Below are 19,928 nucleotides of genomic sequence, written 5' to 3' on the forward strand. Positions count from 1 at the left end.
ATATCTTCAAATATGATTAAACTAGTCATATCTTTGATTTGAGTGATTAACTTAATGCTCCTTTATTTTTTGATAGTTACTTAATGCTCTTTTATCTAATCCCATTGGTTGGGCCACCTTAGCCTTAGGTATATAGGAGACATGCATGGACATAGTTGGCCACATCATCAATATCTTCCAAGAATAAAGTGTAGGTCAACAACAACAATAAACAGAAGGAAAAAAAAAAAAACTACAGTCGCAGGTTAGCATCAATCCCCGTTTCCCATTAAATCGTCGAGTTTTTCCTGTATTATTAAGGGTTATTTATGCCAAAACAATCATAACTATTAACGATTATTATTTTATGAGTTTGCACATTTTAATAGTCACAATTATATAAATGTATCACTTTTAGTTTTACAAACTTTTTTATACCATCTGTAAAAAGATATATTTGTATAACTTTTAGGAAAATAATATACAAGTCCATTTTGTAAGAGATAGTTTATCTCCAGTCCATTTTGTAAGAGATAGTTTATCTTCAGTCCACTTTGTGAATTAGATGGTGTTGTTGGGCTCGTGAGGTCCACCACGGGGCTTGTTTGAATGATCCGTTCAATGTGTAGAACTCGTCGAGTTTTTTATCCCTGTAAAAAATTACGTTGATCGAATATTGGTAACTACTTCATTGGATCCGATTTTCGTTAATAATTTATTTTGAAAGTTATATTTACCGTTGACAAAAATCTGATCTGATCAAGTATCTATCGATATTCGATCAATGTAATTTTTTTTACAGAAATAAAGTATTCGACAAATTCTACGCATTGAATGATTCAAATCATCGAAATGGCACCCGTGATAAGCCCCCACAAATCCAACAACATGCTCCAATCTGATCATGGACTAAAGAGAAGCCTGACTCCATTTTGTAGACTTAGGGTGTGTTTGATTGGGGGGATTAGGAGGGGGGACTATCCACTATTTGGATTGTAATCCAAATAGTGCACCTTATCCGTCGTTTGATTTTTTTTTAGTCCGGCGGACTCCATGTCCGGCCGGACTCCATGTCCCCCATATGGGGGACTATCCTGTCCTGGGGGGGGGTGGGACAGAAAGTGGGGGACTAATCACTGTTTGGATTATGTGCGAAAATGACCATTTTGACCCTTTACTATTTAATTATGTATTATATTTAATAAAATTCAATAAAATTTAAATGTCTCAATTTAAAAATAAAATAATTTTATTTAACTTTTTATTAATGTTTTATTTATTTAATTTTTTAAAATAATTTTTTATAGATATTTTATTGATGTTTTATTTTAAAATTTTGTTTATGTTTTATTTAATTTCATTATTTAAATTTAATACATGTTTTAATAGATGTTTTATTTAAACAATTAAATGTTTAATTTCAACAATAAATAATTTCATTTATTTAAATTATGTTTTATCTAAACATTTGTACATCAACATGTTTATTAAATTATTTCAACATATGTACATCAACATGTATATTTATTTAACATCTATTAAATTATGTTTTAATACGTCAACATTTGATTACATCTACATTTGTTAATTGTTAATTACATCAACATTTGTTAATTGTTTAAACATAATCTGTACATCAACATTTATTTAATTGTTAATTGTTAATTGTTTAAACATAATCTGTACATCAAAATAATTTCAATGTTAATTGTTTAAATAAAAATTTAAACATTTAACCATTAGTATGTTTAATTTCAACAATAAATTTTTATTTGTTTAAATAAAAATAATCTGTACCAGTCAAATTTTTTTATCAATATTAGTATGTTTAAATATCTTTAAACAAAATTTAACCATTAGTATGTTTAATGTTTAATTGTGTAAATAAACAAATTTTATTGATATTTTATTTATTTATTTATTTAATTTAAAAAAAACGAATTTATTTAATTAAAAATAATTAAAATATTAAAGATATGTTTAATATTGCTATTATTTAGTAAACAATTGAAAAGGGTAAAATAGTCTTTTGCTCATTTATCCTATCCAGTCCGTCCAACCAAACGTTGGATTCACTGAAAATAGTCCTATCCAGACATCTAATCCCATGAAAAAACAAACACAGGATACATATCCAATCCGACCAAATAGTCCGGGGGATTCACAGTCCCAGGACTCAAGTCCGATGGATTCTAATCCCCCATTTTCCAGTCCGTCCAATCAAACACACCCTTACTTTCTAGACCTAATAATGTGTCAACAAGATGATTTATTGATAATTATAGAATAAATGAGAGAAATAGTTGATTCAAATATTTTAATAGAGTACTATATCAATGAATCTAAAAAATGGAACAATACCCTAATTTTTATTATTAAAGGAATCAATATATGTTCAATTCATAAATGATGAGATTAAAATTGAAGGAATCTTAAGGTTCATTTAGGAATGGACACTTGGCCTATAAATCCAATTCTCAATTTTGTTTGTCCAAAAATCTAGGCGCTACAATACTTTGTCCAAAAGGACAAACTTAGACAAAATAACCAAAATACCCCTATACATATCTTATACGTGGCAAAAGCCTAACTCTCTATCATTTCCAAACAATCATTCTCTCTCCTTCTCTCTATCGCTTAATCTCCAAACCCTAACTCTCTCTCCTTCGTCGCCCTCCTCCGCCGTGAGATTCAGATCCATAGCTTGTCAGACAGATTTGGAAAAGGATTTGGAGTGGATTTGTTATTCTTTCTAAAGTTTTCGCAGCGACATTAAGATCTCCGGATCTACTCCAAGGATCTCTGTCTCCGACGACGGAGCTTCACGACTCCGAAAAAACATCGTCAGCTTGAGTTCTGACCCAGACGAAGCTATTTGAACAGATAAGACGAATGGACATCTTTTCTAGGGTTTCAATCCCTTTTTTTTTCTCTCTCTCTCCCTCTCTCTCTCTTCATTTTCATCATCTTCTTCCTTCTCGTCTTCATTTCTCTCTCTCTCTCTCTCTCTCTCTCTCTCTCTCTTTCTCACTCTTAACTAGTCTGTGTGTGTATATATATGTATATATCTGAAGCCGATTTACACTTGCTTTCTTCTCTCTATATCATGGTAATTTATATATATGTTTGTATATGTGATTGATTGTTAGGGTTTAATTTGATTTGATTATGATGAGATCTATGTAAATGGTTTCGATCGGAATTTGTGGTGGTATGGCAGGTAATCTCCGACCTCTTCACTATCGGTGACCAAACTATCGCCACTCTTAGAAAAAGATGAAGAGAGTCAGTAAGAGGTTAGGGTTTGGAACTAAAATGTGTGTGTGTGTGTGTGCGCGCGCGCATGTGAGAGAGAGAGAGAGAGAGAGAGAGAGAGAGAGAGTGTGTGTGTGTGTGTGTGTGTGTGTGTGTAACAACCCCAACCCATGATTAACGTTAATCCATGCTTAATTATGCCTAATAGATAATTAAAGTGAAATTTTACATCATATGTTGCCTTATGTGTGTTTATATCTGTTTAATGTAGAAATATCTATTCATGTTTTCGTTTCGGTTTGCAAATTGAAAGCCTTATCGACATCCGATTCAGAAATTAACTTGATTTATGTATTATTTGGGAATTATGGAAAATTATGGTAGGTTTAATTAAAATTCGGTTCAGAATGATTAAATTAGATTAATTTAATGCCCACTTGATTAGCTTTAATTAACTCTCATTAGGCAAGCCTATCTAAGGCTTCTTATGTACTCCCACTCATTCTTTTCTCTCATATCAACACATTTTCAGCTCACATACACACACACAAACGTGTATAGAGAGAGAGAGAGAGAGAGAGAGAGAGAGAGAGAGAGAGAGAAGCTAGGGAGAAGTCCTCAAGTAAGGAATTTGCTAGAGAATTAAGGAGAATTGAAGAAATTGAGCAAGAACTCCCTAGGATTCAAGGAGTTGAGAACTTAAGGTATGAAATCAAGCCTTTAGTTGTGTAATTAGGGTGCTTAACTCATCCATTCAAAAAGAATTAAGTGAGTTGGGGCAAGAATTAAGCTTAATGACGTAGAAGAGAAGAGTATACACACATGCATGTGCATTACATTGCATATAGAGCATGTTGTCTAAGAATTTGTCCCATGCATGTTCATATTTTGGTTGTAGTCTAAGAATTCATCATGTTTTTTAGTAGAATATCTCATTTGATCATGTTTTGGAAGTTATGAACTCAAATGAATACATGCATGACATGTTCATATCATGTTCTACATTTTCAAGTTAAATATTGCACAATTGACATACTTTTGGGCCTTGATTTCATGAAATGATCTTTAAACCTTCATATTTTACAAGTTTATATATGTTGTCTCAAGTTTTGGGTCCAAAAGGATGTGAATTGTAGCCTTGGATTTGAATTTGGAGCTGAAAAGAGCAATATGGAAATCCCAGATTTTGCCTCTCCGCTTAAGCTACCACTCTGTGATCTTGCACTTTCTCTCGAGCGACCAAAAGTCCGCTCAAGCATGAAATGCATGCTCTCAGAAGTTCTTGGGTATGTTTGGTTTGAGTTTTAGAGATGAGTTTTAGAAAAAAATTTCCAAAAAATTATTTGGTTTGAGATTTTTCTCAAAAAATTTCCAAAATCACTTTCTCTCTCTTACACATCAATCAATCACTTTTTCTTTCTCCTCTCTCATTTTCAATAACTTTTTCTCTCACACACATCTACTCAATTACAACAAAATATCAAATCATCCTAAACTCCCAAACTCCAAAACAACTTTCAAAATATACAACCAAACAAACCAAAAAAATTTCTAAAACAACTCTCCTAATTTTTTTTCAAAAACAACTCTCCCAAAAACAAACCAAACAAGCTTTTGCAGTCCACTCGAGTGACAAAAGTTGCGCTCGAACGAGGGCATGTCTCTCACACTCGAGCGAGTGTCGAGAGAGCATCGAGCAGAAAAATCAAGTAACCAGCACTTTTGCAAAAGTTTATAGACCGCTCAAGCGACAGATCTTGCGCTTGAGCGATCACTCACATTTTGCTTGTTCGTTTGAGCGTAGAAAGTTATGCTCGAGCGAAGACTCTGTTTTCAGCAAGTTTTGTCAAGTGTTTTCAAGTGCATTTTTGCATCCTCATTCCATCCTAGGCATACCTAGGCCAAGATTAAGGCACAACAATGAAGATAAATGTAGAGACACACCAAGTTAAGAAAAGAACAAGGTAAATGTTTCCGGGTGTATAATTCAGTTTATATTCGTTTTGTACCTGTGTATGTCACGCGTCACAAGATATTTGAATTGCCTATTCAATTCGTCTGTTTGGAGCCATTTGTTATTTGTGAGTAATAACTTTGTAAAGTTATGTTAAACTTTACCTATTTTCTGATGATTCGACATGATTAGTTTCTGAAATGCAAAGTTTTGTGTGAATGAATGATCGTCCAAGTTTCTGAAATGTATCTGTGGCATCCTTAACATCTTATGATATGTGTCCCTTTATGGGTCATCAGGTTCCTTTATGGGTTATTGGAATGCTTTATGGCCGTCTTTTTTATGTGGGTCATCAGAATGCCTTCACGACTATCCCTTTGTGGGTCATCGGATTTGTTAACGCTAATGGATGTGCCACGTACTATGACGTGAACTGTATGAACTTTGAAAATGAATATGAAGAAGTACATGAATCTGTTTCTGATTTGAGATCTGAATATGCATAAGACTCTGTTTCTGATACAAACTCTGATTTCTAATTCTATGATGGACATTATTTATTAAAACCCCTTTATTTTGTTATTATTCACTAGGCTCCTGCTCATATTTATATTTTATATGTAGGTGTCCAGCCGCGCGCCCAGGTTTAAGATGATGCCAGAAAAGTTTTGTGTTTGTCAGCCACTCTTTATGCCTCTCGAAGAGGTTCCAGATCATGTCAATCCTGTGGCTATGTTTTTGTATTTAAGACTTTGGTTCTTTTATTTTAACTTTGGACAAATTTCTGCTTATATGTATAGTACTTGGAGTGATGTGTATCAACTGTATCTTTTGACGTCACACATATCTTTATTAAAGTTTAAGAATAACTGTCTCATGTATGTCTTCACAGCTTAATAGATTATGTATATTTCTGTTTATTGCTTCTGTAGTCCCTAATTATATGCTATTCTGTTAAGAGGCCATCGGTAATTTAAGGGTTACTAGCTGGTTACGATGCTAAACCTATAGGGGCGGGTTTGGGTCGTGACAAAGAGAGAGAGAGAGAGAGAGAGAGAGAGAGAGAGAGAGAGAGAATGGTTGGGTACAGAAGAAGACGAAGAACAACTAAAGCATTTGAGTCGAGATTGATTGATGATAATGATGATCCATGAGAGTTCGATGCATCAGAGGACTTAAATAAAGATTTTTTTTTTTTTTCTTCTATCTTGGCTCAAATCATTTTTTTTTCTTTTATCTTGGCTCAAATCATTTTTTTTTCTTTTATCTTAGCTCAAATCATTTTTTTTTTGGTTGTTGTTGTTGTTGTTGATGATGATGATGAATAAACAGATTGCAACAAATTAAAAAAAAAAAGACAAATAGGACAAATCTGTTCAAATTTTGAACAGATAAGACAATAGGATAGATTTGTTCAAAATTTGAATAGATAATAAAATATATTTAAAATTTGAACAGATAAAAAATTAAAAAGATACAAAATTTTAATTGACAAAATATTTGACTAGATAAGTGAAAAAATTGAACACATAATAAAATTTGAACATATATTTTAATAGATAAGGAATTTTAGTAGATAGATATTCCAAAAGATAGATAAGTTACAATGATAATTTTAATAGATAAAGAGCGAAAAGAGAGGTGTAAAAGTTCAACAAATGAGGTGGTAAATTTCAACAAATAACAAATTTTTAAATAGATAAGGGAAAAAATTTAACTGATAGTCAAAAAATTTGAATCGATAGAAATAAATTTGAACAGATAGAAAAAAAAAATTGAACAAATAAATATAGGGTAAATTACACTTACACCCCCTGAGATTTAGGTTTAATACATATCACCCTCTGACGTTCAGATAATTACACTAACCTTTATATCATTGTACTTTTTTAGACGAAATGAAAATATTGAACTTATACACTTTCTCTTTTCTTGCCTTGCTTTACTTCCTCTGTTTTTTTTTCTTTTTCTTCTTTTACTTCAAAAAAAAAGAAAAAGAAATTTCTCTGTTTTTCTAGTAGGAGTTGTTGCCTTTTATATAAGTAAGGAGTTTGTGAAATGGATTATTAACCACAGAGGTGAGAATGTAATTTTTAAAACTTTAGGAAATGAGATGTAATTGAACTAAATCTCAATGAGTGTCAGTGTAATTTATCCATAAATATAAATTTAAACAAATAGTAAAAAAAAAGTTAACAGATAAAAAAATAACAGATAAATTAAGGTGTAAAATTAAAAATAAAATGTCTTCTAAAATAAATAAAAGGACTTCTCACCAATCTCTCAGTAACAAAAAAATATTTATTGAATTTAATGTCTTAATTTAAACATTTTAATAATTTTCTCTTTAAGAATTGATTATTTTTATTTTTTATAAATATATATATATGAAAGTGATGTAATAATTTGTAGTAAATTTTGTTTTATTTTACTCTTTTTTTTGGGTTACTATTTTAACTACCTTTCTACAAGCCAAACGCTATTAAGTAGGTTGGCCCCCTCTGTTTTTCCACCTGATCTCTGACCTGAGTACACACTGCCAAGCTCCCCCCACAACTTCTTTTTCTGTCCTTCCTTCTTTTTTATTTTTTTTAATTTATTTCATTCTCTCTCCGCACAAATATGTACATAGATATATGTATGTATATTTTAACCCAAAAAAAGAAGAAGATATATGTATGTATATGTATCCGTACATCTGCCTATGGTGCGGTCCCTTTCAGACTCTAAAAAGCAAAAGAAAAGAAGAGGAGGGAAAAAGAAAGAGAAAACATTATACAGAAATAAAGGATTCTATTTTTATTTATTTTATTTTGATTTGGGTGTGATTCTAATCTTTGTTTTGTTTGGTTTTACAACTTTTTACTTTAACCTTCCCTACTAGATGATGGGATAATGATGTGCCCAACTTCAACAGCATATCCTCACTCAACACCCACAGAGACAGAGAGAGAGAGAGAGAGGAGAGAGAGAGGAGACACCTCTTTTTATCCCACATTCTGATAATTGGTTCCAGTTGGGTTTGCAGTGAAACCAACTGGGTTCCATCCATTTTCTGTTAACGATAAGTTTTCTTTCAGGAAAGTTTTGATCTTTGATTCTTCTTTCAGTTCTACAGAGCTTCTGCGTGAGGTAAAAAGAAATAGGGTATAGAAAAATACCATTTTTTTTTCTGTGTCATTGATGATTCCCTTACAGCTTGCCAAAATAGCAACTGGGTACGAACCAGTTTGTTGTTTGGCATGATTTGCTTTCCCTTGTGTCCTCCAAAAGAGGGGTGGTCTTGATGGCTTTTCTGTGTTTTTCACAGTGAGAAAGAAGGGTCATAGCATTTGAAGAGTTAAACACATCATTTGGTGAGTAATTGAAGCTTAGTTTGCTGAGAAATCAACTGGGGTTTTCTCAACTTTTCATTTTTGTTCAATCTTTACCAATGGGTTTTCTGAAGTTCTGTTTTTGGTTGGTCTTGTGAGCTAGGTTTCATGAAGAATCAACTGGGTGGCAAACTATTTTGACCGTCTAGTTCAATCTTCCTAGCTGATGATGCCACCTAAATGTTGGTTTTGTTGAAATTTGGGAGCTGGACTTGGTGAAGAATCAACTAGATTTCAAACAATTGTAGTTTATGGTTGAAACTCCATATTGGGTCTCCCTCAGGCTTAAATTTGATGACCTTTTCTGCTCTTTCTGGTGTTTCTTTTAACCTTTCAAGGCTCTTTTTGAGGTTATGTAGGTGGATTCTAGTTAAGATGTCTTTGAATTGCAAGTGCTCTGCCTCTAAGCAGAAAATGGGAACCAATTTCAAGCTGAAGAAGGCAAAGGAATCTTTGCATGGATCTAACAGAGTCTGGAAGTGGAGTAGACATCTTCTGTTTCTATGGCTTTTTGGTGTTTTCATTTGGTTTATTGGGTTCTTCTATGGTTTGAATGATGGGGCTTCGAGGACAAAGGAGGAGACTCTAGACTTGTGTCAACAACACAAAGCTAGGATTTTGCTAGAACATTTCAATGTCAGCAACCAACTTCATCAATCAGATCAGGTGCTGTCTTTATATCCATCTTAAAGATTTGCTTCTTAAATAGCTCCACTCTTTCTGTTTGTAGTTTTAAGTAACTTTTGTTGATAATAACTGTTTATGTTAATTAATACTTGAGTTGGTTTGGAAGTTTGAGTGAACAGAGAAAGTGATACAGAATAGGATTACAGTTGTTTCTTGCTACATCTTTAACAGGATTATAGTTGCTTAGTTCTAGATTTTTAACAAATGGTGGTCGCCTCGGCAGAATTTTGCTACTGTGGATTCTGAGTGTACATATAGAAATGAAATATGAACGAATTTTAATGATGGAAGCTGCAATTGGTTTTCAGTGAAGTGACCATTTCTATTATTTCAAATTTTGGATAATTGAGTGAACAATCTTTCTCAAGGAAATGTCTCTTGCCTATTTTGATTCAAACTACAGTGAAAATAGTAAGAAATGAAATAAGGATACTAATGCAAAGAAAGTCATTAATTGAAGCTGTGAGTAGTTGGTTTCTAATTAAATAATTTTCCTGTTCTTTTTTATTTTCTCTGTCCTAGCCATTGAAACAGAATTAGGTGTTCGCTATGTTATTTTTATCCTTATCAAAGGTTGGTTGGTTCAACTTTACTACATGAATGTCCATGCTCTAATATCAAATGTTTAGAATAATCTGATAATAAGTCAAATAGTGTGGGTTTTCCCCCTTTTACTACTAGAAAAAATCTCAATTATTATAAAAAAACAAACATGAAATACTAGAACTTTTACATCCAATTTTTTGTACTTACTCTTTAATCTGTGTCTTTCAGATAACATCCTTGAAATGTACCAAAAAACTGGGGTATGAAATGTTGCCAAGAAATGTAAAGGTTCAGCACTCAGAGAATCAGGAATTTGGAAACCAGCATGACTTGGTTGCAGAAAATGTAGAACTCCAGGATCAATGCCCTGTTCGAGATGAGACTGTTGCTAGGAGATTTCGCGTATCTTTGCCTGAGGACAAGTCTCTATCGGTTGCTTTGCATCCTATCTCTTCATCAATTATTTCCAATAATAATAACCGTGAAAAGGTAGAGTTGTGTCATAAATCTTCAATGTGCTTTTTGTGTTTCTTTCTCGTGGAGATGTTTGAGTTTTGGCATTTCAAGCTTGTAGGTTTCAAATTTGAATGGTTATATTTGTTTATTAATTTTTTTTCTTTCGATGCTTATTAAATGAAATTTGTAGATTAGAGCTACCAGAGAAGGAAAAAAATGTTTAAGGTTAGAATTACAAAGTTCAAATAGATCATTTATGCTTTTCGGCACGTTGTATATAGAGACCCATAGGATTACTAGAGAATGTTTTGTCACAAATATAAAGGGGTGACGCAGTGCACAAGGCGCTCGCTAAAGTGGGGTCCGGGAAGGCCAAGATGTACGAACTGTATCCCCATTTTTGGAGAGACTGTTTGCGTGACTCTAACCCATGCCACCGGGGACACTAACGACAGTTTTTACCGTTGGGTCAAGCTGCCTTTATAAGTTTTTGTCACAACCGAATCTCATTTAGGCCTCGTTTGGCAAGAGGCTATTTTAGTCAATTAGCCAAAAAGTTACTAAATTAGCCAAAAAGCCAACAACCCATACCAAAAAGTCAAAGATTCTCTTTTCTCTCTACTTTTTGCACATCTTTTCGTAATTAGCCAAAAAGTCATCCCAAACATACAAGTTTTTTTTATCTACCCTTTTAGCCAAATAGCCAAAAAGTTACTAAATTAGTCTGTTCCCAAACGAGGCCTTAGTTGAGTTTTGAACCTTGTGGTCAGGAACTATTATCCGTTAGTACTCAACCATCCTGATTCGTGTTAGGTTTGATGATTCTGCAAGTGGTTTTTTCATGCCTTCTTAAACTTCCTCTGTCTGTCATTTGTTCTTGCATTGCTTGTTCCAAAACATTTCCTTGTTTTAGTTCCTTTTGTTAGAAAGTAGAGAGAAATTTGCAAAAGCCAAGATTGATTTTACAAATTGCTAATTGGTTTCATTGATGGTCTGGCTTTGGCTTTGATCAGAATGTATTGGAGACCAGGGCATTTCGGCATAGTGCAGAAGAGCATTGTGAAAGTTTTTCTTTCTGTTTGGTTAAGGCATGTTGGTGGGTTCTTCTTGGAGTAGTTCTTGGCCGCATAATGCCTTATTTATATGAAAATTTGCTTGGAAATCAAAAGCAGAAACTTTTTCAGCAGCAGGAACAGCAACAGCAACAGCAAACTCGGAGTTCTTCAAGAAGTGCAGGGAATTGGAGGAAGAGACTCCTCTATCTGTTTGTTGCCGCTGGGGTGATTGGATCTGGTTGGTTATTTTTTCACTTAAATAACGAAATAGCGTTTAGAAGGAAAGAGACACTTGCCAGCATGTGTGATGAAAGAGCCCGAATGCTGCAAGATCAGTTTAATGTGAGCATGAATCACGTGCATGCCTTGGCTATCCTTGTCTCCACATTTCACCATGGAAAACAACCTTCCGCTATTGATCAGGTAATGTTGTCCTCATTGCTTGTTACCTTTTCATTTCTGTCCAAGAGTTGTAAACCATATACAAATCTTGTACAATACAACATAGTTATATGGGCATGTTTGGTGCAACTTTTTGTTAGCTGAAATCTAATAATCAGAAAACCAAAGCCAAAATTACCCCTTCGCTAGGTTTTAGTTAATCAGTTTGTTTCAGCTAATTTAAGCTATTTATGCCTAATAAAGCTGTAAGTAGAAGTTGTGCCAAACAATTTGTCACAAACTCCCAAAATTAGAAAAAAGCTACAAGCATCTCATGTAAGCACTGCAGTACCTAACAGCCCATATATATATATATATATTGCATTATTTTGTTGTGGCAGTGATTTTGATCCTGATGATTTCTCTTTAATCCACAGAAAACATTTGGAGAATATACTGAAAGAACTTCTTTTGAGAGGCCACTTACAAGTGGAGTTGCCTATGCCTTGAGAGTTCTTCACTCAGAAAGGAAACAATTTGAGAAACAACATGGATGGACTATAAAGAAAATGGAAAATGAGGATCAAACTCTGGTCCAAGACTGTAATCCTGAAAATTTGGATCCTTCACCCCTTCAAGATGAATACGCACCGGTTATTTTTTCTCAAGAAACTGTCTCCCATATTGTATCTATTGATATGATGTCTGGAAAGGTGTGCTTTCTTTCACTTGGGGGCTTTGTTATTTCTACTTTTTGGGATGAAAATTTTCACTCTCATTAAGCTAATGATTTCAATTTTATCTCTAGTAAACCTGTGTCTGAGTGTAACCAATCAAAATGTATAGGATGATCGTGAGAACATATTACGAGCTAGGGCATCTGGAAAGGGAGTTCTGACATCTCCTTTCAAGTTACTAAAATCCAATCACCTTGGCGTTGTACTGACTTTTGCTGTATATAGCACTCACCTCCCTCCAAATGCTACACCAGAGCAACGTATTAATGCTACTGTGGGGTAAATCAATCTACTCAAAGAAATCTGATTTCTTGTATAAAAATTTATTCCATATGTCTTCTTGGAGTGATCTATGTTTTATTGTCTAATTGATTTGATGGCTGACCTTTCGTTTTCTGTGGTTTTCTTCTTAAAAGGTATCTAGGTGCATCTTATGATGTCCCGTCACTGGTGGAGAAACTTCTACACCAGCTTGCTAGTAAACAGACAATTGTTGTTAATGTTTATGACACAACCAACAAAAGTGCACTGATCAAAATGTATGGTGGTGATGTCATTGATACGGGTCTACTGCAAATTAGCAATCTTGATTTTGGTGATCCAGCTCGGAAACATGAGATGCAATGCAGGTTCAAGCAGAAACCACCTCCACCTTGGACTGCAATAGCAGCATCGATGGGGGTTCTTGTTATCACTTTTCTTCTGGGTCATATATTTGATGCAGCGATAAACCGAATTGCAAAAGTGGAGCAGGATTTTCAGGAAATGATGGAGCTCAAACACCGTGCTGAAGCTGCTGATATTGCAAAATCTCAGGTGCATTTTATTTCTGGCAGAAAGGATAGGAAATTTTGGAGTCATCAAATATACATCTGAAAAATCCTGTTGAACTGCTTCATTTTTCTTCATTTCTTCGTAAAATTTCACAGGGACAAGCATTATGTTTTCCTTTGTATTTTTCATCATTAGAACTACCTCCCGGTCATCCCCCAAACATGTGATATCATGCAGTATCCTTTAACCAAAGTTTTCTTTTTCTTTTGTAGTTTCTCGCAACGGTTTCCCATGAAATCAGGACTCCAATGAATGGCGTATTAGGTGATTAAAAACGTTTTTAGATTCACATTCAGTATTTTACATCATCTGGGTAAAACAATTAACTGAATATAGCTTCAAATTCACATACAGGTATGCTGCAAAGGTTAATGCACACAGATCTTGATGCAAATCAACGGGATTGTGCTGAGACTGCTCATGGTTGTGGGAGAGATCTAATATCGTTGATTAATGAGGTTCTTGATCAAGCTAAGATAGAATCAGGCAGGCTTGACCTTGAGGATATACCTTTTGATTTGCGTGATGTTCTTGATAAAATTTTGTCACTTTTCTTCATCAAATCTCATGAAAAAGGGATTGAGGTAACAAATAAGTTACTGCCTTATTCACTTGACATGTGTGTGTGTGTGCGCGTGCATACACGTTAATATTTTGTAGGGTAGTTGTTAGAGTTGTCGCTGTAACTCGATATCATTTCTTATATTGACTTTGTTCTTTGTGTTCTTCTTGGGTGAGAGAAGTTGGCTGTTTACGTCTCCAATCAGATTCCTGCAGTTGTTGTTGGAGATCCTGGACGATTCCGGCAGATAATTACTAATCTTGTTGGAAATTCAATCAAGGTTGGTTGTGTTTCAATGGTTCTAGACTTTTACTTTTATGTGAAAAAAAAAAAAACAAAGAAAAAAAAAAAAAGTGCAGGAAATATATATATATATATATATATTTTGTGTTGGTTAGTTGATTGGTTCTAGAAAGGGTATCTTGCCACCCATTACTATGGGAGAGGTGGCAAACCTACTATTTTGCAGAATCCTGATTTCAAGTTTCTTATGTTCATTTGGGTGTTCAGTAAAAGTAGTTCTTGAAAGTAGTAATTTGGGTTCTTGAAGCATGTGAACATATTTGCTTTTGGAAATAGGTTGGAGTTGGACATGCTAGGCATATTCATCTCATATGGAAATATTTCAATGTTATTGGTGGAGAGCTCCATATACATTGTTAGGCCTATTTCGTAACAATTTAAGTTATTGAGACAATTGGTGACTAAGTATCGGAGCTAAGGTTGGGGGAAGTCTTGGGTTCAAGTTTTTCCATTTGCACATGGTTCCCATTTGCATTCTTTCTTCTCTTGTTTGCATTATGTATAGAAGTTTGCATCTCCACGTGCAAGATGGGGTAGCTTGTTAGGGAAACTATTGGAGAGCTTGATATATATTGTCGGGCCCATTTCCTAATAGTTTAAGCTCTTGGGACAATTGACCTAAAGATTATATGGTCCAACTACTGAACTGATAAGAAAATGTAAGAATAATCCACTAGCCAGAGGCATTGGTTTTATTGACAATTTCACATCTTGTGTATTTATCTTGTTAAAAAATTTTGCTTGTTGGTTTTGTGTTTTTGGTTCACTAATTTGTTAGTTTTCTGGATTGCAGTTCACTCATGACAAAGGGCATATACTTGTCTCAGTGCATCTGGCAGACGAAGTGAGACTCCCTCTTGATGTTACGGACGAAGTGCTCAGACAGAGCTTAACCTTAGTCGAAGACTGTTCGAGGAACTCTTATAATACATTGAGTGGTGTTCCCGTGGTTGACAGATGGAAGAGTTGGAAGAATTTTAAAAAATTTAGTTGCACAAATTTGGAGGAGGAAACTGAAAAGATCAAATTATTAGTAACAGTTGAAGATACTGGTGTGGGAATTCCTCAAGAAGCACAATGCCGTATTTTCATGCCTTTTATGCAGGCCGATAGTTCCACTTCACGAACTTATGGTGGGACTGGAATAGGGTTGAGCATTAGCAAGCGTTTGGTTGACCTTATGGGTGGAGAGATTGGGTTTGTGAGTGAGCCTGGCATGGGAAGTACTTTTTCATTTACGGCAGTTTTAAGAAAAGGAGAAACGAGTTCTTTGGATACAATGCAGCAGCAGTATGATCCTGCTGTTTTGGAGTTCCGGGGACTGAGGGCATTGGTGGTTGATGATAAAAGCATCCGAGCTGAGGTCACCAGATATCATCTTCAGAGACTTGGAATAACCGCAGATGTGGCTTTCAGTCTGGATTCTGCATGTGCGTATCTATCTAGTGCCTCCAACTCAAGGTAACATCCCCATTTAGGTTGGCTCTTTTAGTGGCTTTTTTTCTTTTTTGAATTTTTTTTGTAGAATCTAAAAAAGCTGATATGTTTTTGGAAGTTGAGTGGCTTTTTGGCTTTTTTTAGTTGATGACACTTTTAGCTCTTTGGATTATTATCCAAATATGCCAAAAAGCCACCCTCTCCACTAAGCTTATTTGTGAAAAGCTTGATGGTAGCTTGAAGTGGCAACAAACGTATTGAAGATTTAAGGTTTGATATGCTTCAATTAATGAAGGTACTCAAATAGGAATGATGTGCAGATTATCTTTCTTCCGGTTACCAATTCATCATAATATAAAGGAAAAACCTCAGAAAATTTTCATTCACAACCTTGTGGGGGGAATAAATATGTAGATGATGGGTTGTCCGTATTAGATGGAAAGTAATGAAAAAATCTACTTTGTCTTCCATTTCTAAAGAACCAACTTCAAATTGGAAGTAGAGGCTCCATGCATTTATGTTGTTTGGAGAAAGAACAAAAGCACATAATAAAACTTCTGCTTCTTTCGGTGGTGGCGGCAGCGGTGGTGGTAGGATGGTGACAATGGCAGTAGGCTGGTAGGATGGCGGTGGCGGTGGCGGTGGCGGTGGCGGTGGCGGTGATATGGGGGTGGTGGTGGCTGTGGTAAAACTTTAGACTAGAAAACATTTTTCATCTTTAAAAAGTGGAAAATATTTTCTACCTCAGTAAGCTTGTTTTCCATTGATCATTAAAAACATTTTTCGTTCAATTTCATTTTTTTTGTCATACCAAATGCCAGAAAATACGGAAAAAAATTTCTGCCAAAACAAACGGAGTGTTAAATACTGAAGTATATCCATGTGATTAGTAAAAGAATTGTTGTATTATCAGAAAAGTAATTTTAATAAAATGTAGTTGATCTTTGGATTATGGAATTATGAATAGTTTTTCACAATGTTAATCACGCAGTTTGTTTTTGATCATGCTAATGACTTTGTTGGTTATAATAATGTCCAGTGTACCATCACATATAGCCATGATTCTTATTGACAAAGATGTTTGGGGGATGGATGCGAGTCTTCCATTCCATCGTCTAATTGAAGAGCTCAGATCAAATGGCAGAAAGGAAGTCCCAGAAAGATTGCCAAAGATATTTCTATTAACAACCTCCATAAGCAATACCGAGCGCAATGAACTCAAATTAGCAGGTTTAGTAGATAATGTGCTAATGAAGCCTCTTCGATTAAATATGCTAATTTTCTGCTTTAAAGAAGTGCTTGGAATTGGGAAGAAGAGGCAACGAAATAGAGGAAAACCCTTGACTGGAAACCTTCTTAGAAACAAGCGAATCTTGGTGGTGGATGACAATGTTATTAATAGAAAAGTGGCTGAAGGTGTTCTAAAGATGTATGAAGCAATTGTTACCTGTGTAGATAGTGGAAAGGCTGCTTTAGAAAAGCTTAAGCCACCCCACAACTTCGATGCTTGCTTCATGGATCTCCAAATGCCGGAAATGGATGGGTAATAACTTTGTCTCTATTCTAAATCTTTCTGATTTTCCTTAGATACTAGTGCAAACAATACCATTGAATTCTAGCAAACTTGTGGGAAAATTGCATTTAAATGGAAACAACTCAAAATTTTCATGGAGGTGCAAGTCAGAGCAAGTTGTCCCATGCCACAACTTTCACTTGCACCAGACATAGGTTTACTCGCATCGCACCTCTATGAAAGTGCAATTATTGAGTTGTTTTACTTGCACCGGATGCAGATTTACTTGCACCATATTGAGTTGTTACCATTTAAATACAATTTTCCCTTTTAAGTTTTGCATCATATTTAATCCATACCATCTTGTAGGACAGGTTTCCTGTTTGATTATTGCACATATGGTGTTGATAAGTTTCACCTTTGATTATTGCTTGCAAGTATAGGAATGTGATTTATATATTGTTTGACTCTAATCATACAGTTTTGAAGCAACACGGCAAATACGTAGTCTTGAGCGTGAGGTTAATGAAAGAATTGAATCTGGTGAAGCAACTATCGAGATGTTTGCAAATGTGGCCCATTGGCACACGCCAATATTAGCAATGACAGCCGATGTGATTCAAGCTACTAATGAGGAGTGCATGAAGTGTGGTATGGATGATTATGTGTCCAAGCCATTTGCAGAAGAACAACTGTATTCAGCAGTGGCACGATTCTTTGAGTCTGGTTGATTTGAGTGGGAAGGTGACTAATATGGAAGCAGTTGTTCATTGGAAGTGTTTAATCTGAGTTATTTTGGATTAAATCCTAAAGCAATTGGTCTATCTATTGACATCCTCCACCACTATGAGGTGTTATGATAGACCCTTCCATCTGCATTCTTTTTGCCCTTCCTTATATGGTAATTTCTTAACATTACACGTGTAGATGCTATGTTGTAGGCTAAGAAGTTCAAATATTTCTTGGCAATGTGTCTGTCCGATGAAGGTGTCGGACAAGTGTCAAACACTAGCACTTGTTAGACACTTTCAAACATGTCAAATACAAGTCCTATTGTTTTTTGATAAAATTTGACTCGAATGTGGTTTGGGGACTTCGGAAACATTTGCGTCCATTGCTTACACACATAAAACACATTGCAAGGTTAAATAAAATAACTTTGGATCTAATGATAAAAGAAAAAAACATTGTAGATTTATTCCTATTACTCCATTATCTTTTAAACTATAGACATTCTAGTTATGTTATATATATATTTATATATATATATATTTCTACATTTTGAATGAGATATTCATTTATATGTATAATAAATATAGTAAATCATATATTTTGCATGTTTTCCTTATGTGTGCCTTGCTTTTTTTGAAAATTATCATGCTCGTGTGTCTGTTCTTCTTAGGCTCTAGGTCTTGAATCTCCATCAATACCACACATTTTACAATTTCTTGTGTTCTGATGAACCCTTGAACTCTCAGTGAGGTGTAGGGGTTTTGGTCTACTGGGGTAGCCCCCAATTTATTATTATCCAGCGAACAATTTTCAATTTATGCATGGATGCTTAATGACGTTTTCTTTTTTTGTTTTTTGTTTTCAGGAGTGGTAGGTTATGATCATAACTGGTTCATGATGCATAGATGAGGCTGGGAAAGAAATTGACGACTTTTGCCTAATTTGTCATCGTTCTTCACCACACGATCACTTGCCGGGTACAAAATAAGAGAGATGGGGAAAGTTTGTATATAACCGGTTCCGTTTGATGCGTCTTTGTGCTCTGTATTCTTGTACCTTGTTTTCTCCATTCTTCCTTGAAGCAAGTTTAAGCATAAAAAGTAAGTAATGAAATGAAAGATTCCTCTTTCGTCTTCTAGAGATTTTGTGGAAGGATCAATGCCACTGTCATTGCGACTCTGAGAGGGTTATAGATAAAATTTTCATTTATTGAGATTCAAATATGGTTATTTATTCACCCAAAAAAAAAAAAAAAAATGGTATTTTTGGACATTATATTGCTTTATGTTCATATTAACCTAAAGAAAAGAAGTGAGGATTATGTACAGGAGGCCCTCTTTCGATAAGATTTGGTTAGCATTGTAAAAATGCCTTTAAGATGTGAAATCTGTGTAGGATATTTTGTATTGAACCTGGTTTTGGCTATTGTGCTGTCTAATGACCTTAGTGTTAGTATCTCACTTTTCTTGTAATTCCTTGTTTGCTGAAAATCTTTATGGGATTCATTGTAAAAAGAATTGTAACATATATAAACACATATATTTGGTGTTATATGCAAATGGTAATATGATATAAGTTCATGTGCAAATTTGACTTCACTGATAATCCATCTATATATTACAGGATATTTGTGTTGGTGCAGTGTAATCTTCCTGATTAATTGCATGACTAAAGTTGTATTTGGATCATGGATTTGAATAGGAATTTGAAAATAAAAAAAAATAGTATTGGATACTTTAAATGATCATATAGTATTGGATAAAAATACATTTTATCATCCGTAAATTAAAACTATTCATTTTGTGTTTGCTTTAGTTCTACAAATATCAAAATTTAGGGTAAAGTTTTAATCCAATTGGTCAAATTATTCTGTTAATGATTTAGATGAGAGGTTTGAAATTTGACTAATGAATCAAATGAAATTTGGATGATTAAATTAACAAAATTAAAATTATAAAGATTAAAGTGATACAAAATATGTATGTTTAGATTTAATATTTAGGCACACTAAATGTAAAATTATAGTAAAATACCAAATAATTATTGCATTTTATTTGAGATATCAAAATTTTTATAACATACCTGAACGCTTTAAAATTTTTTTGCAAAGAGATGAAAAAAAA

The 19,928-nt window shown here is 34.3% G+C and overlaps 1 protein-coding gene across 3 annotated transcripts; it reads left to right on the top strand.

Annotated features, from left to right (window-relative positions):
- The first annotated feature begins 7,993 nt into the window (after positions 1-7,993).
- Positions 7,994-19,393, top strand: LOC114258785 (histidine kinase 2). Of its 3 annotated transcripts, none has more exons than XM_028198778.2 (15): positions 7,994-8,320; positions 8,499-8,544; positions 8,666-9,228; positions 10,024-10,284; positions 11,265-11,729; positions 12,125-12,400; positions 12,534-12,703; positions 12,841-13,240; positions 13,471-13,522; positions 13,613-13,842; positions 14,002-14,100; positions 14,917-15,584; positions 16,600-17,103; positions 17,555-17,974; positions 18,671-19,393. In XM_028198778.2, exons 3-14 carry the CDS (start codon positions 8,857-8,859, stop codon positions 17,802-17,804), a joined length of 3,747 nt encoding a protein of 1,248 aa, XP_028054579.2. In that variant the 5' UTR covers positions 7,994-8,320; positions 8,499-8,544; positions 8,666-8,856; the 3' UTR covers positions 17,805-17,974; positions 18,671-19,393. The 3 variants fall into 3 exon arrangements, with proteins under 3 accessions (XP_028054579.2, XP_082735649.1, XP_082735650.1); XM_082879524.1 differs by having other exon boundaries at positions 8,183-8,320; positions 10,024-10,765; positions 10,998-11,729; XM_082879523.1 differs by having other exon boundaries at positions 8,027-8,544.
- Positions 19,394-19,928: the final 535 nt, after the last annotated feature.

Source organism: Camellia sinensis, chromosome 7, assembly GCF_055761805.1.
Source record: "Camellia sinensis isolate YWXY chromosome 7, ASM5576180v1, whole genome shotgun sequence".
Lineage (NCBI taxonomy): Eukaryota > Viridiplantae > Streptophyta > Magnoliopsida > Ericales > Theaceae > Camellia > Camellia sinensis.